This window comes from Phyllostomus hastatus, unplaced genomic scaffold, assembly GCF_019186645.2.
Source record: "Phyllostomus hastatus isolate PE091 unplaced genomic scaffold, TTU_PhHast_1.1 phas_contig_210, whole genome shotgun sequence".
In the NCBI taxonomy this organism is placed as follows: Eukaryota; Metazoa; Chordata; class Mammalia; order Chiroptera; family Phyllostomidae; genus Phyllostomus; species Phyllostomus hastatus.
The window spans coordinates 16,388,403-16,413,745 of NW_025333737.1; the positions used below are offsets into that span (position 1 = coordinate 16,388,403).

Consider the following 25,343-nt stretch of genomic DNA (forward strand, 5'->3'; position numbering starts at 1 on the left):
TTATATGCATTTAAAGATACTTCTATAGGATCTTAAGTAATTTTTTCCTTTGAACTATCTATTCTTAACATTTATCTACTGAGATCATTGTATATTTATTTTGATAAAAGGTCCATATTAAATAACAAAGATTTCTTGTAGGCTGTGAAACTAAGTAATTATATGATTAATTTACTGTTGGGAATGTTCTGCTAAAGGGTGCCCTATATAAACATATGTAGTGTTTGTTTTTTTGAAGAAGCAAATCTTTATTTCTTAAGACATTCAAATACTTTTGATTTTTTGAGAGCTAACTTTTTTCAATTATATCTTTTAAAGGAACTCCCAACTTACCTTGGCAAACTGGATGTCACATTTCAAAGAGGTAATATTTCCCATTTACAGCTTAAACATTTATATTAAACTGTATTCATTTATGCTGAGAATTAGATATATAGGCGAGTTCTTTCACAGAGTGAATTCCAGCTAAAAGTACCGCCCTCCAAACTTCTTCTCTCAGGCCTACCCATCTGAAAAATCTTGACCCCGAAATGATGAAGTCCAGAGATTTAATTGGTCCATTCTGTTAAATTTATGTACAGTTAATTTAAACCTAAATACTAATGACAAGAATCCCAGATATTATTAGGGATACTTTGTACCTCTAAAGCTTCTGATTCTGGAATGTTACTGTAACTTACGGTCACCATAAATTAAATAAGTGAATAAATGAAAAGAAATTGAAGGGACCCCTTTCAGGTCCTTACTGATATGATAGTCTCACATTTGAGTCTATGTCACTTAGGTATTCCATATTTTAAATTTTAAAAAGAATTCTATCACTGAACTAGACCATCCATTTCCTAGACATCTTCACATTTTAATCACCAGCATAGCAGTTTCCTTTCCTTTGAGGGAAAATGTCTTATGAAGAAACATGTCCCTTGGCCCTCGTTTGCCGGGTACGTTAGAATGGGGTGCATTAGAGTGGAAGATGCACCGCCGGGAGATACAGGCTGCTGAGCAGGCGCAGGCCCCTCACCCTCCTGTTTTGATGATGCAAATGCAGTAACTTAGTAAAGCGATAAGATGTTTCACAGCATGGTCCATGGTGTGGCTCGCATATAGTTAAAACTTTGATTAAATGTCAAGGATCTATTGATATTAATTTTCAAAAATACCTGTAACTGCTCTGTGAATTAGATTTAAAATTGGCCAGTAAAATTTCTCCTTGGAAAATTTTAGAAAGGCAAAGAAAAATTAGAAAATTGTTTAAATTCACTACCTCTAAGTGATATTTATTTATTTTATTTTTTTTTTAAAAAGTACTTTATTTTTTTAAAGATTTTATTTATTTTTAGGGAGGGAAGGGAGGAAGAGAGAGAGAGAGAGAGAGAGAGAGAGAATGAGAGAGAGAAAGAAACATCAATGTGCGGTTGCTGGGGGTTATGGCCTGCAACCCAGGAATGTACCCTAGCTGGGAATCGAACCTGGGACACTTTGGTTCCCAGCCCATGCTCAATCCACTGAGCTATGCCAGCCAGGGCTTCTAAGTGATATTTAGATCTGATGTTCATTGATTTCTGCCTTCCAAGTAAGCATCAAGAAGCTGTGTTGGTTCGAGGAAACGCTGTTTCCATTCTTGCAATTAATAGTATTACACTCGCCAAGCTTTTCTGATGTTTGTGTCAATTGTTGACTTGTGAAGGTTAAGAAAATTGCGTAAGTGAAGTTTTTTCTGTTTTTCTCTCTGTAGAGCAAAGCCCCACAAAGATTAAAAGATCTTTTCATAAAAAATGTTTTAATGCTTTCTGGTTTTTCTACCTCCCTCATAAAGTCATAATACTTTTGAATGTGAAGAGACCTTTGAGACCATCTGATTCGGTCTCTTCCTGTTACAGATAAGGATGCAGGCCTAAAGATGTAAAGTAAGGTCGTGCAGCTGGTAAATGACAGAGATAAATGGCCTTGAACCTAGATCTCCTCCTTACCAGGCCAGTGTTCAGCCACACCTTACTGCCTCTCCACCCGGAGCCTCTTCACATGCCTTATTCATAGCAATGCCATGTCCTCTCAAGTTTCAGACAACTGTAAAAAAATAATTTAGTTCATACTGCATTCAACTCATTAACTTAAGTTTGCGGTACTTGAAATAGACTGATACATAGTACTGTATAAATTTGACTCAGATTAGGCAAAAAGCTGTTCAGTTATTTTCTATCCTATTTCTCTGCTCAGACGCTTGCTTATTTTAAATACTGGCGAGAGAGAAACTACCATCTCTCAGAGGAACACACGCATCGGGCCTTTTTGTGGTTCATGTCTTTATGGGAGAAGGATCGTGCTTTCTCTTAAAGGTGCTTTCGTGTGCTGCAGGTTACGTTAAAAAGAAGGAACATAAAAATGTGTTAACCAAAGAGTTCATTATTTATTCTACTTACTTGAAAGTAGTCCTTTTTCATGGAAAAGAATACTCTGGATAATCTGGAGTTGACTCTAACGACCAGTGTTAAACTTCCAGCGTGCTGTGCAGGCCGCTTCACTCAACACACCCTATGGCATTCTTGCTCAGCATGTGCTTTTTTTTAATGTTTAAAAAGTTTTTCAATTATACTTGACTTTCAGTATGATATTAGTTTCTAGCATTCTTGTTTGTTATTTTCCCTTTTATTTTCTACCTGGTTATCCTCTGCGCAGAACAATACTAGGGACAAACTTCTTTCTCCAGTTCTTTTTTTTTTTTAAACATTCTATGCAGGCTGAGACATCTAATTTAATTATCTTCACTTTATCACACTTTTTTTTTCTTAGCACACTTTAATTTTCTTGTTTCCCCCACAATTTGATGCGATGTCATTTTGGTGTAATGGGTCACTTTGTTGTTCCATAGTTTTTGCCTGTTTGGCCTTTTCCTAGGTTGATTCTTACGTATATCTTACTTGCATGAGAATTTCTATTGCCCATGGCAATTCTTTTGATTGCTGAGTTAATTTTTCCACGCTTAACAAGCTAACAAAATCATTTTTGACTAGAACAGCACTGAGAGAATTTTCCTTAGTGATACCGATTTTTTTTCCGCACTGTCCAGCACGACAGCCAGGAGCCACAGGTGGCTAATGAGCACTTGAAATGTGGCCAGTGCATCTGAGCAGCTGAATTTTTAATTCTATTTAATTTTAATTTAAATAACCCTGTGCAGCTAGTGACCGCCATACTGAATGTATAGAACCAGAACATCGTGTTCAGACTTTTTAGGTAATAAGTAACAGAAACCAGTTTATACCAGCTTGAGGGGAAAAAGACAAGATTTATTTTATTATCAACTATCTAGGATGATGGTGGCTCTGGCATTAAACGTTATTGGATCCAGGGGTACCGAAAGGACTCTTTTTCATGGATCTGCTTCTCTGGGGTCTTACCCTTTTCTGCCGTAGATGGATTTTGTCCGTGTGGCAGGGAATGTGATACTGACAACTGTAAATTCACATCCTGCCTGCACTGTGACCCCAGGAGAAAAGGAGATCTCCCCTCTGAGCTTCAAGGGGAAGGTTCTAGAGAAAGAAACCAGTTGGCCCAGTGTGGGCCATGTGTCTACCTTGAAATATTCACTGCAGATAAAGAGCTTAGCTATTATGATTGGCCAGACCTAGGTCATGTGCCTGCCTCTGAGGATGAATGATCCTGTTTTTGACAGCCCAGTGTATTAACATAATTAATTTTGTAGTCTATGATCAGTTTAAACTCTTTAGTTATAAGTGCTAGAAATCCATTTCAAGATAGCTCAAGAAAAAAATTTTAAAGAATTTATTGATTTTCATAACTGAGAGGTCTAGAGGTTATATCCCCTCGGACATAAGTGATTCCAGTTGCTCAAACAATAATAGGTCTCTATCTTCATTTCTTTGTTCTGCTTTCATTTGTTAGCTTTGTTTTTAGGCACACCTCCACGTAAAGAGGGACTTCTGACAATGTCAAAAGTCCATGATCCATCCAGCTGAGGATTTCAGGAGACCTCTCCTAGTGTCCGTGTTGTCATGCGTACAGGGTGTTGTACTCTCTGTGGCCATGGATACAGAGCCAAATGATTGACAGTCCCATCAGAATGACCCAGAGCCCCATCTGACTTGCAAGGAGTAAGAAAAAGGCAATAGGAATAGGATACAGAACAGACAAAATAATAACAGATTTTTCCTCTTTTTGTCTTATTCATATAAGCCTTTATTATAATTAATGTCCTGACATAAATTTAATTTACTTTTTTGATATGTTCTTTTGCTTTGATTTGCTTTTCAATAAGGGTGAAATAAAGGATCTTTCACCTTTATTCACAGATTAGTAGAACTACAGTTTCAGAGGGAAGGGGAAATTTTTATAATAGTTACCTAGTATGAATACTATATTATGTAAATGACTAGATGCAAAAGGGACTAGGGAAAGAATAAAGAAAATAACCCTCAGAATATATAAAGTGTTCAAAAATCCTCTTCTAACCTTTTCATGACTTGGTTTTCTTTGAGTTGCACTGCATGGATACAGTTCTTCAACACATTACTGAGTTAGCACTTTTTTTCTTGCTGAACATGTTATTCTCAATCTCTGAAAAAGTCAATGATATCAGAGCAAAACTTTGGAAACAATCTCAGTATCCACTGGTAGGGTATAGACAAGGAAAAAATATTTTTCTTTCTACCCTTCTAGACTCAACAGCTGGGACTCTAACAAAAGAGAGACTAATAAGAGAAAAACAAGCAGAAGTTTATTACTATGTATATCTCATGGGAGAAACCCAGAGATGGCTGCAACCTGAGTTTATATAGCATCTTAAAAAAAATAAAACCCAGTAAATTTTCTGAGAAGTGACAAGACGAAGGAAAAAGACTCTGAGTTTCTGGGGGCAGGCTGTGGGAAGGTAACTACAGGGGAGAACAGTGGAGGGTAAAGGCTGGTCAGTGGTTGCTTGGCAGAGTCCTCTGGTGTTTCTCTAGGGCTGTTGGTGATTGGTTTTTGTACAAATTTAAGTCTTGTTTTAAGGCAAATAGGGGGAGGGCAGAGAGCCTGTTTTATACGTATCTGCTTTTCTCAATTGCCTTCAGTTCGAAATAATCCTTATACCAAAGCAGTATATTTTGGAGTGGCAAACACTGATACATTTTAAGGGGAGTGGTTCAACTAAAATAATTAAATTGATGTATGGCTACTCAATGGAGGATTTTATTTATTTATTTATTTATTTTCATTGATTTTAGAGAGAAAAGGAATGAAGAGACAGACAGAGAAACATTGATTTGTTGTGCCACCTATTTATGTATTCACTGGTTGATTCTGGTATGTGCCCTGTCCAAAGGTCAAACCCATGACCTTGGAGTATGAGGACGACGCTCTAACCAACTGAGCTACCCGGCCAGGGCTCAATGGAATATTTTTAAAACCTTTAAAATAAGAGTTATAGAATAAGATTGGTGGATTCTATCAATGTCAGTATCATGGTCACGATACTGTATTATAGGGTTACCATCAGGGAATCTGGGTAAAGGGTGCACAGGCCTTTATGTATTATCTCTTACAACTGCATGTGAATCCACAGTTACCTCTAAGAGTTTAATGAAAAACTTTTAAATCATAGTTATAAATACAGTATATTAACATGCAATATTTCTTTTTTCCTCATGTAAAAGGTCAGGTTAAAATCTGTAGGTACACTATAACTCTATTAAATTATGCACAGGGAAAAAAGGGTAGAGGTACACCAGTGGTCACAGTGGTTACAGCTAAATTGTGTTTTAGATGATTTTTTTATACTTCTAATCATTTTGTAAATGTCCTGTTATGACCACTACTTTATCTCTTCTAATCATCAAAAAAGTAAGTTATCTTTTTTTTTTTAAGATTTTATTTATTTACTTTTAGAGAGGGAAGGGATGGAGAGAGAGAGAGAGAGAGAGAGAGAGAGAGAGAGAGAGAGAGAGAAACATCAATGTGCAGTTGCTGGAGGTCATGACCTGCAACCCAGGCATGTACCCTGACTGGGAATCGAACCTGCGACACTTTGGTTCCCAGCCCGCACTCAATCCACTGAGCTACGCCAGCCAGGGCGTAAGTTATCTTTTAAAACTACATTTAAAAACCTTGCTTTCTCAGCATGCCAGTGTGAAGGAAAAGACAACCGCATCCCGTTACTGAAGGAAGTCTTCGAGGCCTTCCCCAACACCCCCATCAACATCGACATCAAAGTCAACAACAACGTGCTGATTAAGAAGGTACTGCAGGCGCTGCCTCCTCTGAATGTGTTGCCTCCGATTCCACAGACTGATAAAGTGACTGCCTAGATCGATCGTGTTCACGGAAATGTGGCGATGCCCCAGGGGTCCGTGCTGCTCCCAGTAACGCCCCGGCGGGAGAGACCCCTGTGCTGCAGGGAAGCCTGTTCTCGGAGTCGTTGTGTCTTGGTTGTGGGTAAAAGTGAGCTCCCGAGAACCAACAGTGCCGGCGTTTATGTAATTAACTAGTTTAACTTGTTTGGTGTGTAGTCAGTAAGTGTCAAATTACTAAGTAGTTGTACTCTACTATATAAATCATATGATGGTTAAATGTAAGTAATTTCTTACATTTTATAAAATAATCTGATTTTATACATTGCTTCTTCCAAAATTGTGTGCTGTTCACTGGCAGATAGTTATAACCTAGTTTTTAAAAATGAAAGAATGTAAGTGGATTTGTAAGTAGTCATGTGCATAAAAGTCTGGATTTTCGTTTGCAGGTTTCCGAGCTGGTGAAGCAGTACAGACGAGAACACCTGACAGTGTGGGGCAATGCCAGTTACGAGATTGTAGAGAAGTGCTACAGAGAGGTAATTCTCCAGAAGGTGGTACAGAATGACCTTTGTTGTTATTGTATGTCTATAAGTGGTAAGTTATTACAGTAATAATTGTTTAAAATTATCTTATTTCATACCCTTGATATGAAAACCAATGGTACTGGGTGAAAGCAACTAACCAGAGTTTGCTAATGGAGATAATGGTTCATAGATAATCGATTTAATAGAGAAAACGGACCTTGCAGCTAAAGTTCAGTATAATTGGACTGGCTTACAGGATTATTGTTCTCACATGCTGGTATTAGTTGTTTACCAACAGTTTACCATGTACATTCTAAAACAAAATATTCCTATCTGTTAATGTCTGTTAAGGCAGTTTGTAAGGTAATTGAATTTTTGGTGTACTTTTTTTAAAAAGATTTTATTTACTTATTTTTAGAGAGAGGAAAGGAGGGAGAAAGAGGAAGAGAAACATCAATGTGTGGTTGCCCCTCACATACCCACAACTGGGGACCCAGCCCACAACCCAGGCCTGTGCCCTGAGAATCAAACCAGTGACCCTCTCTGGTTCACAGGCTGGCACTCAATCCATTGAGCCATACCAGCCAGGGTGAATTTTTTTGTGTAATTTTTTTCATTGGAATTTTTATTTTATTTTATTTTATTTTATTTTATTTTATTTTACTTTACTTTATTTTATTTACAAAGGTTTTTTAAATTTTATTTTATTTTAATTATTGTTCAAGTACAATTTTCTATCTTTTACTCCCATCCCAGCCCACCCACCCAGCCCTCCCCACCTTCCTCCCATTTCCACCCGCCCCTAGTTTTTGTTAATATGTCCTTTATACTTGTTCCTGTAAACCCTTGCCCTTATCCCCTGAAATTCCCCTGAAATTCCCTCCCCTCTCCCCTCTGAACACTGTCAGCCTGTTCTCTATTTCAGTGTCTTTGGCTATATTTTGCTTGTTTCTATGTTTTGTTGTTTAGGTTCCTCCTGTTAAAGGTGAGATCATATGGTATTTGTCTTTTACTGCTTGGCTTATTTTTTTTTAATTTATTTTTTATGTATGTGTGTGTAATTTTTAATTAAGAAAAAGTATTTAGTCCTTCAGCTGTAGCTCCAGCTTTTCTTTGGCTCGAATCAGTCAAATTAAGCCAAATAGTATCAATCAAATTAAGCCAGGATCATGATTATCAAGTAGTATAAGAAGTAAGGTCATCCAATGCTACTTAGCTTCCGATTGAAGAAACTGTATCTACAAGAATTAGTTTTGATATATGTTGAAATGGTATGCTAAGACTCTATAAGCAAGTTTAGCTATATAGTCAACTAAGAGAATTTGAAATTCAAAATGTTAAAAAGTCTTAAGGATCGAGGACTCTTCTGGAATACAAGTGATACTGCAGAAGAAGTATGACAGAAGTAGCAATTCTGAAATACGAAGAATTCTTTTTGGAAGACCTTCCTTCCTAGCAAATGAGGCAAAAAACATAGATCCAAGGTCAGCAGCATTACACTAAAAGTACAGTCCAGGCCCTCATTAAGGGAAGTGAGCTGTACTTATGTGCAGCAGCCTCTCCACCCTCTCCCACCAGCAGCCTGGCATGACTCTTCACAAGTACCCGTTGCTGCTGTTAGGTCTCGGGTTCCAAAGTTGCATGAGTTCTGAAGGCCAGCCCCCAACCCCATTTTCCCCATAAGCCCTGTTTTTCTTAATATATGAATCTGCAGAAATCAGAAACTCGTGTATTGTGTTGCAGCTGACACACCTGTCTATAAATACACCGAAGATACCACAAAGCAGCATATAGACATAGGGGGAAAGAAATCATCAAACTTATTTACTCTATTTTTAAAACAATAAAGAGGTGGGTAATTTAGAGCTAATATTAAAATAAATTAATTTTTGTATGATTTTAATATATTTTATACAGAAAATTCAATTTTATCATAATTTTTATTTGTTTTAGAGACAAATCTAGGAGGAGCCAGGGAGAGGGGTGTTTGGGGAGCTGTTCAAGGGGTATGGAGTGTGCATGTGTAAGAAGGAAAGGGTTCATGCCTACAGGAAGCCGGCATTCTGAGGGCTCGGGGATCTTAAATGTGTTTTCCAATAGAAACCTAAAATGGTGATTAGATTCTTGGACTAGTTTACAGAATCCTATTTATATTTGATTTATAATGTAGTTGAAAGATGATATATTTGCAACAATTTAATATATTTCTATATATAGATAGAGTTATGTATTTTTCAACAGGAGTAAGGTTACTGTTTCACACCATCATTTCTTTGTCTTGTTCCATTAGATTTGGTGGATTTAATCCCTGGTGGTAAGCACTGTCACCAGCAGACAGAAGTGGGACTATAAGGACACAGAGCAGGGATACAGAAACTTTAGTATCATCAGTTAACACTGTAGGGCTCCAAGACAGGCACTAACCCGTTTGCACAGGCGAGCCATTTCTAAGTGTGGTGTGTTTGGATACTGATAACTCAGGGACTACTCTCAATAGATGTCAAGATGCAGTCTTGGGAAATTTTGAAGGTTGTGAAATAATCTCCTTTATTTGAGCAATTATAAAGTAACATAATACTGTCTGTGTCTTTTAGAATTCGGACATTCCCATACTCTTCAGCCTGCAGCGTGTTCTGCTCATTCTCGGCCTGTTCTTCACTGGTCTCTTGCCCTTTGTGCCCATTCGAGAGCAGTTTTTTGAAATCCCAATGCCATCTATCATATTGAAGTAAGTGCTTACCTGTTTTCGTCAATTGTCAGTTGCAGGAGGACTAAGACAAAGCTCCTTAATGTCAATATTAGTGATGAAGGATAGATTGCTGTAGTTATTTCCATGTTTGATTAACTGACCTATGTTAACAATACTATGTTTTAAAAATCCTCACCTGAGGATATTTCTTTGTTGATTTGAGAGAGAGAGAAAGGGAGAGAGAAAGAGAGAGAGAGGGAGAGAAATCAGTGTGAGAGAGAAACACTGATCTGTCGCCTCCCATAGGCACCCCTACTGGGGATCGAACCCGCAGCCTTCTGCCGTACGGGACACTGCTCCTGCCCACTGAGCCACTTGGCCAGGGCAACAGTGTTTTTTGACATAATTAAGACACATTCTCTAAAATGGATAATAAAGGATTATAAGTATTTAATCTGGACCCATCTCATGTAACAATGACTTTCTTTAATACTTCTTAAAATTAGGTAAAAAGAATTGAGCTTAATTGTTGAAGTTTAATAATTCTCTTACTCTGACATGCAATAACAATTGCCCTCCACCTTCCTTTCTTCCTAATTCATTAACAAATATACAAAGCTGAACTTCCATTAAACTTCAAATCACCACTACTATGAATACATTTAGGAAGAAAAACAACTGCCACCACAGCAACCCCAAAACCCTCTGGAGATGGGAGAGACAGAAAAGGATAGAATGAGTTTTATCTAAGATACTTCCGTGTATGCGTAACTTCTCTGCAGGGTATGAAGCCTTGCTCTTCACATACTAATTTACTGCAAAGAAAAAAATGTAAAACACTTAGCATTGCCTGGCAAATAATAAGCACTCAATAAATGATAGTTTTTCCTCATTAAATTATCTTTATCATTATTTTTAAAGACAGATAGCTTTATCTCATGATCTTGCACCCTCAGAATGTTATTTCTAACTATAAATTTGTAATAATAACCACCAAGGAATTGACACAGGACACAGGAATTCGGAGTTCCTGGGGAAACCGCTTAAATGTGATTTCACCTGCATGAAAACTGTTTTCATCCCCAAACAGAACGTTAGAAAAAATCAAGCTGAAATATTAGTCATTAATCATTAGAAAATATTGGTAAGCAAAGCAATTTGGTCAGTACCTTTGTATTCAGCATCTATGTTTCTGGCCAGTTTGAGGTGTTTTGTTTTGTTTTATTTTGTTCTTAAGATTCTATTTATTTATTTTTAGACAGAGGGGAAGGGAGGGAGAAAGAGAGGGAGAGAAACATCAGTGTGTGGTTGCTTCTCATGTGCCCCCCATCAGGGGCCTGGCACGCAACCCACTCATGTGCCCTAACTGGGAATTGAACTGGTGACCCTTTACTTTGCAGTCTGGCACTTAATCCATTGAGCCACACCAGCCAGGGCAGTTTGAGTTTCTTAGTAATGAACATTTTTATCTGTTCCCATTTATATTTACTAGCAGTCTTTGTAGCTATTTCTCAGACAAAACAACAGAAATCACTTCTTGTTTACAAAGAAATAATTTTCCTTTGCTAGAGTAAAATGATTCCTAACCATTTATTCCCAAAGTACTTAGCTCTCCTCTGGCCTGGAATGGACTGTTGTGCTTTCTAGATTACCTCTGTGCGTTCATTTCAGAAGCACATATTATTGAAATACAGATATAAGAACAAACTTCATTGAATTAATCTTGTCTCTAAAAAGTGATTATGGATTAAGACACAGGTAGAATTTTATGTGTGTATGTTTTAATGTTTTGGGGTTTGTTTGTTTGTTTTATGGGAGACAATGGGTACTTCCTAAGACAACATAATAATTTGTGTGTAACGAGGTAATTAGTATTTGAGATACTAAATCCCTGAGATTCCTGAAATAGCAACCAGGACTTTCCACCTTGGCTAGAGTTAGAGAAAAAAGGATTTTATTTAGGGAGCTTCTAATAAAAACTGAATTCAGAGCAAGGAAAAAAATGAATTTAAGTGTGGGTAATCAGGATTAGTATATTGATAGATGGCTTTAGAAAGAGAACAAGAAACGAAGACCTGGGGAGACAGAACCACTGTGTGCTGTTAAACCTCAAAGCTGCTGAGTCTTCACAGCAGAGCGGCTCCTTGGAGATTCCCTCTGGGCAGGGCCTAAAGGTAGTAAGTAGCACAGGCGGAGGTGCTGCTCAAGGCATCAGAGAGAGTGGAGAGGAAGCCCAGGTAGCTCTGCGAGTCGTGTGCCCTCTCAGTAGCAAAGCAGTCAAAAAGTACAGGCCCTCCGTCTTCAAATATTGAAAGGGAAAGAAAAAAACCATGCTCTTAGGGGGGTTTTTTGGTCTCATTTGGTTGTGTGTGTGAATCTGCTATGCATTGTACTAAATTACAGCAGACAAAGCAAGAGGAGGCTTCACCAAAAAAAGAGAACAGGCGTGAGCCCTGGGCACTCGGGGTCTCTGGAAAGGTGACTGTTTTTCTAACCTTTGAACAGCGGTGGCAGAAAGCCTGAAATCGGTAAAAATAGAGAACCCAAATGGGCTTTATTTTAATTTATGTTTCTCCTTCTACAGATATTTTCTGAGTGTGGACTAAGTGCAAGGCTAACTTGTGTTTTTTTAACTTGTTTTATTTTATCACACTATTTCTAATTTATGTTTCAAATTTTATGTTGTCACAGGTTAAAAGAACCACACACGATGTCCAGAAGTCAGAAGTTTCTCATCTGGCTTTCTGACATGTAAGAATTTTAGTTTCCTGATACACAAACAAGTCGTCGTTTTAGCTATATCTATTAAATCCTATGCTTAAATTTAGTGCAAGCTTTCTACATGTAATTTGTAATAAGAATGTGTTGAGTACCCACTATACAAAGGGATGTGTATGAATCATTTAGAACTAGCTTACTGACTAGGGAGTCTGGGGGGATACTCTTATTGAACTTCAGGAGAAAGGTGAGCACCAACCCACCCGAAGTTAAATGGTTTCCTTGGGGTTATCTACCTGGTTAATGGCAGGTCTGGGATATGGTTCAGCCTTTCCCTTCTACTTATTTGTTTCTTCTAGCCTCTGGTCAAAAACATAAAATAATAAAAGAAGTATAGTAATACAGTATATGTAAAATGTATATTGACTAATGGCACATTTCTCAGAAAAATCTGTACCAAGATTTAGCAGAAAGGAAGCCCTACCTATAGGGTTATTATCTCCCTCCCTTCCTCCCTTCCTTCCTTCCTCCTCCCTTTCTTTCTTTCTTTCTTTCTTTCTTTCTTTCTTTCTTTCTTTCTTTCTTTCTTTCTTTCTCTCTCCTTTCTTTCTTTCAAGATTTTATATATTTTTAGAGAGAGGGGAATGGAAGGAGAAAGAAAGGGAGAGAAACATCAGCATGTGGTTGCCTCTCACATGCCCCATACTGGGGACTTTGGCCTGCAACCCAGGCATGTGCCCTGACTGGGAATCAAACCAGTGACCGGTTGATTCATACCCACTGAGTCACACCAGCCAGAGCTGGGCATCTACTTTAAAGAAAATGCCTTCCTGGCTGGAGTAGCTCAGTGGATTGAGCTCGGGCTGCGAACCAAAGTGTCGCAGGTTCGATTCCCAGCCAGGGCACATGCCTGGGTCGTAGGTCACGGCCCCCAGCAACCGCACATTGATATTTCTCTCTCTCTCTCTCTTTCTCCCTCCCTTCCCTCTCTAAAAATAAGTAAATAAAATCTTTTAAAAAAAAAAGAAAAAGAAAATGTCTAATTTCTAAGACGTGTTGAGTTTATTTTTAAGTAAAGAGCACAAAGTTATTTTGCTATATTTTGTTGTAAAATGGACCCTTGAATATTTAAATAATAGTCTTTAGTGACAGCCATTTTAATTTAGCTCCTCTTTCAAAGAGATGAAAAACTAATTTCATCTTTTCTCTGTGCTACAGGGCTTAAATTGTTTTTGTTTTGCTCCTGATTTAATTTCTAGTTTTCAAGCATTATTATAAAAACGTTTTTAATTCACATGATTAAATGCACATGATTTTTAGTTTCTGTTCTTTAATCATTCTAATAAACATAAACAGAATAGAAATTAGACATGTAACTTTTCAGTAGAATTAGTTCCCAAGCTTGCTCAAGAGATTTATATTCTAAAAGTTCACTTTTAAGTTGGTTATCTGGAGCTAAAAAAGAAATGCGTTTTTGCTATACATAGCATAGTGTAATTAATAGACCTTAGGTTTCTAAGAAAGCTCACACAAGACTAATCGTTCTGTAAATGAACTGTGATGTTATAGAACTTGACCCAAGTTTACCATCTTACTTTAACTTGCAAATTTAGGAACACAGACTGCATTGAGCTGCTTCCATAAGAATGGGTCTCTTGAGGATCTAATGGCAACAAGGAGCAGAAAGAAGGTCCTGGTTATTCACCAGCAAGCAACCAGCAGCAGTGAAAAGAGATCCAGCATTTAAATATAAATGCATCCACAGCATCGGCTATTATTCCAGGCCATTGTTTATATTGCGGAAGCATTGGGATCCAGTTCAACTAGGAATTATAAAACTCTAAATTGACTAAACTAGGACTAAGGACTAATTTTAGTCCTTCGTAGGGCTAAGAAGTACCTAAATCTTTTCTCCTTTTGTTTTCTAGTTTACTAATGAGAAAGGCTTTGTTTGACCACCTCACTGCCCGCGGCATTCAGGTAAATTTCTGGGATGATGTGTCTTGGTGACAGCATAGTTTACCGGTTTAACACAAGTGAAAGGGGAGGAACTGTTAACTGACTTAATTTGGTCCCCACTCTGCTGACGCTGCTTTGCCGGTTGACATTTGGGAGACCTTAAGCTCTGCCTTACAGTGAGCAGGAAAGCGCTGGCCCCTCAGTCAAGTCCATTCAGGTACGCGCAGGTGAGAGTGAGGAGCTGAAGGCAGAGGGCGGGGCAGCGCCCAATCAGAGTGATGATTTCATGAAATTGCGTGTTTAAAAGATTGTTTCTTAAGTGTGCTGAGGTTGTAGTGGATAAACGTTATTATAAAAATAATTTTCTATCTTAACATTTCTTCTCATACTTCTCATGCTTCTAATTTTCAGGTGTATATTTGGGTATTAAATGAAGAACAAGAATACAAAAGGGCTTTCGACTTGGGAGCAACTGGGGTGATGACAGACTATCCAACAAAGCTTAAGAATTTTTTACATGACTTTTCAGCGTAGAAAAGGAAGTCCTCAGAAGCATTCAAAGAAAACGTGAAAAGACCTAAGAAAAAAATGTTTCACCATCATTTTCCTAAGCCATTTCCAGAATGGTAAAAGGTTTAATCAGTTAAGTTTTATTACCTCATTTTTAAGCCTGTCTGAGAATGTACACACAATATATTGTGTATTTATTTTAAATAATATTGCATATTTTGCATTTGTAAATAGTTTGTTTAGAAATAACTGATTGTAAGATGTAAGTAGAGGATTATTGATCAAGATTTCTGTATCTGATTTTATCATTATAAGTAATTCTGAAATCAAAGACTCTTGGATAATTTAATAATTTCACTGGAATAAAGTTAGCTAGTTAGTGAAACAAAACCATGGAAGTCCGCTCCAGCTGTTTTGAACTGTCATGTTATTTCTCGGTGCAGCTTAGTTAGCGGGGCACGTGCAGTGGAAGGAGAGCTGGGAGATCCGCACTGTGGTTCCCTGACAGGTTGTAATGCCAACGGAAAGCAGACTCGCAGAGGGAACCGAAACTTTATTACTTGATCACAAATAAAGTCCGTGGACTGGATTAGGTTTCTGGGTTGCTGTTGTTAATGGGCATTCTATTTAGAATCTTCTCCAGGTGTATAACTGTGGTTTTGCTTTTTGTTTGTTTGTTTTTGTTTTTTTTTAAACATTAAATTTGGACTTATCAATTGTAAATTAACACAAGATCCAAATAGTCATATTTTTATGTTTCCTGTAAAGAAATGTAAATTTTCCATTTTGGGTCATGACTGAGTGTTTGGGCCTACACCTAGATATTAAATAATATCTTGAGTCCTAATAATATGAAACTGATGGAAGTGTATATCATTGTTTTTAACACTTACAGTATAAACTACCTGTTCTGATCTTTAAGAATTTATTCCTCTGAGTATTAACATGGAAACGGAATTTCCCAAAGCATTAGCTCTCACTTTCTCAGGTTTTCTGATGTGACCTCATGTAAATCTGTTTCCGGTCTTCTCCACTGACTCTCATGGTCTCTTTGGGATGTGAACGTGCTCTGGACCATTTAGGGTCTCTTACCTGGATCCACCTCTCACCTGGGGTTCGCCGGTTCACTGCTGTGAAGGATGATCTTACTCGCGCTTATCCCTGAAGACCCAGTAACATTTGCTCTTTTGTTTAAACTGAAATAAAGTTTTCCAAGAACAAAGTAAGTGTTCTTCATTGTTGTTTGCAATTGTAAATTTACACATCCCTTGTAGATTCTCTTTTGCAGAATTTGGTGAGGTGATAAACTGATGAATGAATACACCTGTGATTTCTCCCTAGCGTAAAGAGAATTTGGAAACACTTTTGTGGCAAAGAAGTTGCTTCTTGGCACGTGAACAAATAGCTTGGGCAGGTAATCTATTAAATCAGTCATTTTCACTTTTTTTATAATTTACGGTTACAGTTGCTAATGATCATTTTGATCATATTTGATATAATTCTTTTTGTTTTTTCTTCTTACTAAGTTGTGCTTTGTTATGATTCAGAGCAGTTCATATTATAGGGCCAGCATATATTTTGAGTCAGCCTGTAGAAGATAAAGCACACAGTATGGTAAAGATGTTTAGAAAGCCATATTTTAAAAGTTTGATCATTTTAGAGTCAAGGTGACTGACTTTAAATGACTTTTTCTTTTTTTTAATTATTATTATTATTATTATTATTTTATTTATTTTTTCGAGAGGGAAGGGAGGGAGAAAGAGAGAGAGAGAGAAACATCAATGTGCGGTTGCTGGGGGCCGTGGCCTGCAACCCAGGCATGTGCCCTGACGGGGAATTGAACCTGTGATGCTTTGGTTCGCAGCCCGCACTCAATCCACTGAGCTACGCCAGCCAGGGCAACTTTAAATTACTTAATGAAAGTATAGTATCTGTAACAAGAGAGGATATTCATTATCAGAAAACATCTGAATACTTTTCTGATTGGGGTATCATGTTTTTAAAGGAGGCTAAGAATCTTTTCATTTTGAGACAGCTGTTGCTAGGCATGGTGGGCAGCGTGGCCAGGAATGCTGAAGAAGTGGTCAGATGATGTGATTAGACCCTTCTGCTGAGACAAGGCTGGCACTAGATTTGCCAGAACCAGCTACAGGTATAGGCCAGCATGTCAGTAGTATCCCAATTATAAGGCAGTTGGACACCAGTTGGCAGGCATTTCAGTAAGCAACTGGCATGAGGGGGTTTTCACATGAAGCAGCAATAAGAGCTTCCCGGTAGGACCAGAGTTCTAGGCATGTCACCAAGGCAAAACAGGACACGAGGTACCAACCAGAACTAGGACCCAGGTCTTGGAAAGAAACTCGTCTAGTAGAACTGAAGAACAGAGTGATGCCACTGGACTAATTACAGAGGTAAGTTGGTACTGATGCCCAGAGCTATGAAAACTCTAATCTCTAGCTAGGGCTGGTTCTAGAACTTGGGGTGAGCGTCTAGTAGCCAGAACTGGAGAGAAGAAATGGCTGCAGAGAGCTGGGATAAGAGAACATAAAGCATAAATCTTGGTGTGCTCTAATACGGAAAACCATCAGAGGTGTGCGACACGGTGACCCTGGAGAGGCACATTAAACAGTAAATAGTCAAGCAAGAATCAGCCGCAGATAAGAGTGCAGATCAAGGGGGAGTGGCAGGTTGAAGAGTTTGTTCCGAACTGGAAGTCTTATGTCTTAAGTAGGTGGCCAAACTCCAGACATTAAAAACAAGAACCCAAATTCCTAGGCAATAATACGAGAACATCATTTCAGCACCGAAAGGAAAATGTACATAGCGGTCTGACACGAGGCACCGAACAAGACGGGAATGAAAGCGGTCAGATCCGAGTCGGGAAGGGGGTCAGGATGCGGAGAGTGGTGGGGTCAGGTGGGTTCGGGGCTTATCGGGCGCCACCATGGAAACTGTGTGATTATCTGACCACTGCGCTGTCAGACACCGAGTGTTAGAGACCGCCCAAACCAGTGCCAAACACTTTTGAATGTGGGCTGTAATTTTTTAAAAATTTAAAAATTAAATTAAAAAGAATGCTGCCCTGGCTGGCGTAGCTCAGTGGATTGTGCACGGGCTGGGAACCAAAGTGTCCCAGGTTCGATTCCCAGCCGGGGTACATGCCTGGGTTGCAGGCCATAACCCCCAGCAACTGTACATTGATGTTTCTTGTCTCTCTCTCTCTCTCTCTCTCTCTCTCTCTCTCTCTCTCTCTCTCTCTCCCTCCCTCCCTTCCCTCTCTAAAAAATAAATAAATAAATAAAATCTTTAAAAAAATAAAAACAAATAAAAAAGAACGCTTAGGGCATACCAAGAAAATTCATAAAGCCACTAGTAATGTTTAGCTTTTCTGCCTCTTTTATACAGCATTGACAAACTAACACTCAGAAAGTTAGATCATCTACTGTAGGGGTTCAGGATGAGTCACCCCAAGATGTGTCTCTGGTATGCAGATTATTTTGAGCTAACAGCAAGCAATAGCATGGTGAACACATAATACAATATACAAATGATATATTACAGAATTGTACCCCCCAAACCTATATAATTTTATTAACCAATGTTACCACAGTAAATTCAATTTAAAAAAAATAAGTAAATACAAGAAAATTTTAAAAGGCAAGCAAGACCCTATGAGCCCAAGAGAAACTTCTGCCCCCTCCCACAACTCCATAGAAGAATCTGAATTAAGGGCTTTGCCCATAAGAGATTATCAAAGGTGACCTTTTTAAAAAAAAATGTTATTTATTTATTTAGAGAGAGGGAGAAAGAGGAAAAAAGAGAGGGAAACATAATCAGTTGCCTCTCGCACACCCGCAGCTGGGGACCTAGCCCACATCTCAGGCATGTGCCCTGATTGGGAATCGAATTGGCAACCTTTTGGTCTATAGGCCAGTGCTCAATCCACTGAGCCACACCAGCCAGGGTCAAAGAGAACCTTTTCTGACTTACCTATATGGCAGGTAAACTACTAATTACTGAACATCAGCTCTTATTGTCCTGCAGTGACACTCCAAGGTGCCTTACCTCACCCTTAGTTCAGAATGTCATATGTACCTCATTTTAACTTTCCCTGACTCTCTCTTGTATGTGGGTATCCTGACTCTTGTGTCTCTGTGGTATGCAGATTATTTTGAGCTAATGGCAAGCAATAGCATGGTGTGGGGTTCCCATGCATACGTATGTGTTACATTTAGTTATTTTCTCTTGTTGTCTCATGCAGATTCAATTATTACACCAGCAGAACAAACCTTGAGGTCAGAGGAAAGTTTCTTCCTCACACTGTAATCTAAAATAAACACCTAGACCAGAGAATACAACAGAAACCAGGCCAGAAGGCTAAACAAATTCAACTGACATTAGATTGCATAAAAATTAACGTGGCAATACTCTATAGGATGAGAGACTTGCAGCAATCCAGACATGAAACAACAAAAGTCCAGATAAAGATAGTGGCAGCGTAAGTCGGGAAACATCACTTTCCATGTCTCTGAAAGGGAAGAGGGGTTAGTAAGAGTCGTTGACTAGCTGAACCCTAAAGGAGAAGTGAGAGTCACTGCCAGCTCCAAAGCTGCAGGAAAATGTGGAACTTGAAGAGGGGAACCAGTGGGTGGTAAAATGATGAATACGCTGCTCTCTGAAATGACAAAGGCATTTGAGTGGCTGTGCTGTAGGCATATTAGCCCTTAGACGAAAGGGTGAGTGTGGAGGAATAGGTTTAGGAGTTTTGTGTGTTTTGTAGGGATGAATTTGCAAAGCCAGCCCTTTGGGGGTGATGTTAGTTCCGTCTCTATGCAGGATCCTACTTGCTACATGAGTGGGTTGCCTATGTGGTGAATAACAGTTCATACCATAGTGAGATGGAATGATAACATACTTCCCCATGCATTTATGCCTTCATCTTCCTTAGAAAATACGGAACTATCAAAACAGGCATAACTTAGTTCATTGTATTGTTTATGGAAAGAATGCAAATACCCTGGCTGGGGTGGCTCGGTGGATTGAGTGCTGACCTGGGAACCAAAGGGTCGCCAGTTCAATTCCCAGTCAGGGCACATGCCTGGGTTTTGGGCCAAGCCCCTGATGGGGGGCATGTGAGAAACAACCACACACTGATGTTTCTTTCCCTCTCTCTCTCCCTTCCTCTCTGTCTAAACATAAATAAATAACATCTTAAAAAAAAAGAATTGCAAATGCCTTGTTCTCATTTGTAACAATAGTTTTAAATGTAGTTTCCTGAAGCCCTAGGATAGAAGACAGGGTATACAGACAGCTTCTGCTGGGTGAGTGGGGCGGTCAGGCTCGGAGCAGGCTGCGCAGGTTACCCACCCCTAATCTGACCAGAGTTGCTCTAGTTTTTCTGTTTGATATGTGAACTCTTGCTTTTAGAATCTTTGATTTCTCTTTTCCTTCTTCCCTCCCTTCCTTTCTTAACTCACTCTAAAGCCTTTTTTCATTCATTCAGTTCCTCAAAGGCTTATGGTCCTTTCTGGTCAAAACTTTTCAAGAACAGCCCTGACTGGCGTAGCTCAGTGGATTGAGCTCGGGCTGCCTACCAAAGCATTGGAGGTTCGATTCCCAGTCAGGGCACATGCCATGGCCCCCAGCAACGGCACATTGGTGTTTCTCTCTCTCTCTTTCTCCCTCCCTTCCCTCTATAAAAATAAGTAAATAAAATCTTAAAAAAAAAGAACTTTACAAGAACAATAAGTGGTTGGGGATGAGCATGAGATATGGACAAGTAATCCACATATGTAAACAGTCAACAGAAAATGTTTGCCCTCTCCAGTAATCAAAGACCTATATGTTAAAAAAAAACAAACATTAAGTGAGGTGCTAGTTTCCAACTCAGATGGACACACGTGAGAGCATTGTCAAGAGGCACGGAGAAACAGGTACACGTGAACTGTTGGTGGGAGTGTGAGCTGGCAGAACACTGAGGGTCAATCTGAACACATTTTAATTGAGAAATTCCAGTGCTAGGAAGACTGTCCTAGGAAAACAGTGGGACAAGTGCCTGAAGACGCATACACAGAGTGGGACGCCGGAATTAAGTGCAAAGACTGGCACGAAACTGTACCCTGCATAAACAAAAATGTTTACACACACGCATTTTAAAAGTGAGACGATAGCTATCAAAATGTTCATTGTGATGATGGAATATGAGTGACTTTTTCAAATTTGTTTAGGTTTTTCTAATTTGTGTACACTAATAGAGGTAAATGATTTTACAAAATAATTTTAAAATAAAAACTTTTCTAGCTTCTACAGGTTATTTGATGTCCAAGTGATTCTTCTCCAAATTCTGCTTCCTTTCTTGAGGAGAAAAACCTTTCGCTGCCAGTCTGGAGTTGGCGAAGGAGCCCATAGTTTCTCCTTTACAACCAATGAGGAAAGAGGGTTATGGCTTTGCTCTGGATATGACCCAGAGACTGACCTGGGCCTTTAAAAAAGTTATAATTCCACAACTCGTTTACTTGTTAATTTTTTTTGCTCTACTTTCTTTTTTTTTAAATGCATAGTATGGGGCATTTTTACATGGTCATAATCACACTGTATACACACTTTAAATTGTTTCCATTGAGTATAACATGAACAGTTTCCCATGTTATAAATTCTTTTCAAAAGATGGGATGCTATTTAATCAAGTAGATGTGCCGTCATTTAAAAACATTTTAATTTAAGTTGTTTCTTATTAATTATTACAAATAATGCTGTAATGAACATTCTTATGTAGTAGACCTCACTCCCTCACTCAATCATGAAATTCGAGATACAGAATCCATGTCCTTTTTTCCAAACCTACTTGCCCCATCCTAGTACAAACCACCACCATCTCCAGCCTGAAACATTGTAACTGCCTCCTCCCTCCCCCAATTTTAATGTAATTTATTTTTGACTAGGTAATACATTTATTAGCTTACAGAGTACAAAAGGATATACAGTGAAACTTCTCTTTCCCACTCCTATCTTCCAATCACTAATTCCCTCTCTTGAGGAAATAGGAACTCAATATTATTATTAATTTGTGCAGTAGATATTCACTGAGCACCTCTTACAGGCCAGTCACTTAGGAGACCTGGAGGTACAATGGGAAACAAGATAGGCATGATGTACGTGTTGCAGATGGAGGCGGGGTCCAGGCTCTTGGTGGCTGCGAACAAAGAACTGGATTGATCACACAGATATTGTAAAGCAAAGTAAGTGGGGGATTTATTAAGGAAAGTCCACTTCCCAAGAAGTGGGAGCAGGCCATCTCCGGCCGGGGAATGGCTCCCTTCTTTTGGAGGGTTACCAGCTTTATAGCATTTTTACTTAAGCTTCTACACATGCAGTTTCCCACAATCCTCCTTGATTGCCCACTTGGGGAGGAAACCACAGTGCTAATTATTATCAGGCGTCACAAGGCAGTTCTCAGACATCAGGATGCTGACGGGTGGCAGCAGCTGTTTCAGGGTTTCCTACTCTTACCTCCTGCCTCAACTTCCACCTGAGACATGGTTCTCAAAAATCCTTTTTTGGGGTTGCTGAGCGGGGATGGTTTATCTTCTGTATGTACTTCCTCCTGGAATGGGACAGGAGACCCTGCCTGCTGAGAACCCTGAAACTCTCACCCTATCTTACCTAGTGGTTGGGGAGGAATTCCTGAGACGGGCCTGGATGCTAGGTGTTGTAAGGTGTTTGTATCTATCGGATAACTTAGGGCTTGGTTGTTAACTAATCACCGTCATCCTGATGTGGTGAGTCTGGAAGATATAAATTTAACCAACAGGTTAAAGATGCAAGGGCCAAAGATCAATAAGCCCCAACTGCGGTTCACCTATCTCTCTAGCTGATGGAACTGATACCAGGTTGCAAAGACTGGAGAGCACTGAATGGTACGAACTGAGCCTGGTGAAAGGGAGCCACTCATTCAAAGGAACTGGAGAACCAGGGCATTGGAAAAGGCCGTATCAAGTGAGCTGTGTTCTGAACAGGGGGCTTATAAATGCGTGAAGTGAGGAGCCAGTGGAGAGAGACCGTAGATATTGGAGGGAGAGGACGTGTGAAAAAAGATCTTTTGAGACCAAATGGGCTGTTTATTCAAGAAATATGTATGAATGCCTGCCGTTCCAGGTTCCCGGGTCACTCCAGTGAACTGTACAGAACAAGTCCTGCCCGCCTTAGGGCTTTTGACCTAGTTAGCAGGTGATCGAGAGCTAAGAGGACAAAGCAGTATCTTTTTTTTTATACTCCAGGGTAGAATCAGAGTCCAAAAAACTGGGATGTTTTGCACTTGAGAGAGGATAGAAGAGCTAAGGTGTCTTAGTCCACTCAGGCTGCCATAGCCAAATACACAGACTGGGTGGCTTAAAAGACAGAAGTTTATTTTCTCAGTTATGGAGACTGGAAGTCCAAGATCAAGGTCCAGCGTCAGTGTCTGGAGAGACCTCTGTTCTTGGCTTGGAGACAGCACCTTCTTACTGTATCCCCACATGACCTCCCCTCTGTGTGCATCCGCAGAGAGAGGCTTCTGATTTCTCTTCCTCTCCCTACAAGGACATCGGCACTGTCGGATTGGGACACTTCCCTTATGACCCCGTTTAATCCGAAGTCCATCCTTGAAGAATGCATCTCCAAATATAGCCATATTGAGGGTCAGGGCTTCAACACATGAATTGGGGTGGGGGGCGCAATTCAGTCCATGCACATGGGGACGGCGGTCAAAGTGGGGGAGCTGGAAACGGGCAGGGTAAACTGAGGAAATCAGAGAGTCAGAGAAGAAAGCACTAGCAGCTCACCATGGAGGGGCTCGGAGAGAAGTCTGGTGTGGCCAGGGGTTGTCAGAACCCGCGTGTTCCCTAGTTTCCTAGGATACCTGCTTGGACATTCACGGACAACTGATGCCAGACAAGCTCACAGGTGGCTAGAGAACAACAACGACAAAAACCCTTTGCTGTGTTTGAATTCACATTAAGTTTCACATAACAGTGAGTTTGAAAATTTCGGTATTGCTGAACAGCAACATGTTACGTTTATATAAATATCCAGATTTTTCTCACTTTTACATACATTCTGATGTGTTTCTTACAACAACCCGTTAGAGTAGTCGATGTCACATTCCCATTTTTTAGATGAAGCTGACATGAGGGACTTGACGAGGTCAGCTGGCCGGAACGCGTGTGGCTGGTCTTCTTCACCCTCCCACCCTCTCTGGTTTTTCTGCTTCGTCTTCACGTCACCAGTCACTGCCAAGAGGAGCACCAAAAACCGGGTGGAAGGGAAGGTTATGTGATCCTATGACAAGTGGGCTTTTCCACATAAAAGCTACAGAAGAGAAAGTTCCCGCGTGTCAGGTGCACTCACTGCTCTCTGACTTGGCCGGGACAGTGTCGGTCGCGCGGTCGGTGGTCCGTGTTCCCATCGGTAACCGACACCTTCGACCGTGGGAGTAGATGCAAAACTGTGCCACCGCTTTTTTGAGAAATTAAGAAATCTCAGATAAAAACAAAAAGTGATAGTAAACATTTGTGAATCTAACCCTGAGAAATGACAGCTGTTAACAAAACCTTTCAGGTATAATGCCACCAGAGCCCTGGTCCCAGTCCCGCCGTCCCTCCCGCTCGGCCGGTGGCGGCCCGGAGCAGGCGATCGGAGAGGGAGCAGAGGAGGCTGGGGCAGATCCTCTCGGGTCCTTTCCTGTGAAGGTCACTGCGGGCCGACAGTCCCTTGACTGAAGGGCGGGTGCATTGCAAGGTGGCCCTGTCTCCAGGACGTTCTCCTTCTAGCTTCGAGTAACAGCCCCCGCTTTCCTCCGCTCTGGGCAGGAGGTGGGAAGAGCTCTGCTAGGATGGTCCTCGGGCATTTCAGCGTCCGGGCGGCTTCCTCGCACCTGCCTGGACGGCCTCTTACTCAACAGCACTCGCGATGCTGACTGAGCGAGAGTCTGTTTCCAGCTTTTCCCTGCCTGACTGACCTGGGGAGCTGGCCCAGAGGCAGATTTCCAAACCTTTGCCCCTTTCTTATCATCAATTTACTTAGTTATTCATTCAACAAACATTTGAGTGCCTCACGTGCCAGGCACCGGGCAAGGTGCTGTGGACACGGGGATTAACAAGACACAGTTCCTGCCTTGGGGAGAAGACAGGCAACCAACAAGGCAATAACTTACTTATGGCTGATTCTGATGGGACAGCGGGTTCAGTGGACAGAGAGCAGCTTTAGATTCAGTGGCCTGGGAAGGCCTCTCTGAGGACGTCTTGCTGGAGCCTGAAGTGTGAGATAGGACCTGAGGGAGGAGGGAGGCAGTACGGAGTAGGACACGCCGGGCCTTGCCACAGGGCAGAGAGAACAGTGTTCTGTGCTCGGAGCAAAGTCAGCTGCAGGTGCAACGGAAGGCTAGAGAGCCCCTCAGACCAGGCAGGGCCCGATGGAAATGTACAGGATTTGCATTTTATTCCAAGTGCAAACAGGAGCCATTAAAGGGCTTTAAGGCAAAGAGCGATGTGGTGCATTTTTTTAACTTTTCAATTACAGTTTACATTCAACACTAGTTAGTTTCAGGTGTACCCACCTGGTACTGCAGTTATTACAATATTATTGACTGTGCTCCCTATGCTGCATTTCTGATACCGT

At 40.2% G+C, this 25,343-nt stretch overlaps 1 protein-coding gene across 2 annotated transcripts in view; it reads left to right on the plus strand.

Annotated features, from left to right (window-relative positions):
• Positions 1–15,912, plus strand: part of GDPD1 (glycerophosphodiester phosphodiesterase domain containing 1) — a 41,928-nt gene extending 26,016 nt beyond the window's left edge. For both annotated transcript variants that reach the window (XM_045836566.1, XM_045836567.1), the window contains 7 exons: positions 319–364; positions 6,118–6,236; positions 6,737–6,826; positions 9,409–9,542; positions 12,195–12,254; positions 14,150–14,201; positions 14,592–15,912. In XM_045836566.1, coding sequence (XP_045692522.1) covers positions 319–364; positions 6,118–6,236; positions 6,737–6,826; positions 9,409–9,542; positions 12,195–12,254; positions 14,150–14,201; positions 14,592–14,714 — 624 coding nt within the window. In that variant the 3' untranslated portion in view covers positions 14,715–15,912. The remainder of the gene's footprint in view (positions 1–318; positions 365–6,117; positions 6,237–6,736; positions 6,827–9,408; positions 9,543–12,194; positions 12,255–14,149; positions 14,202–14,591) is intronic.
• Positions 15,913–25,343: the final 9,431 nt, after the last annotated feature.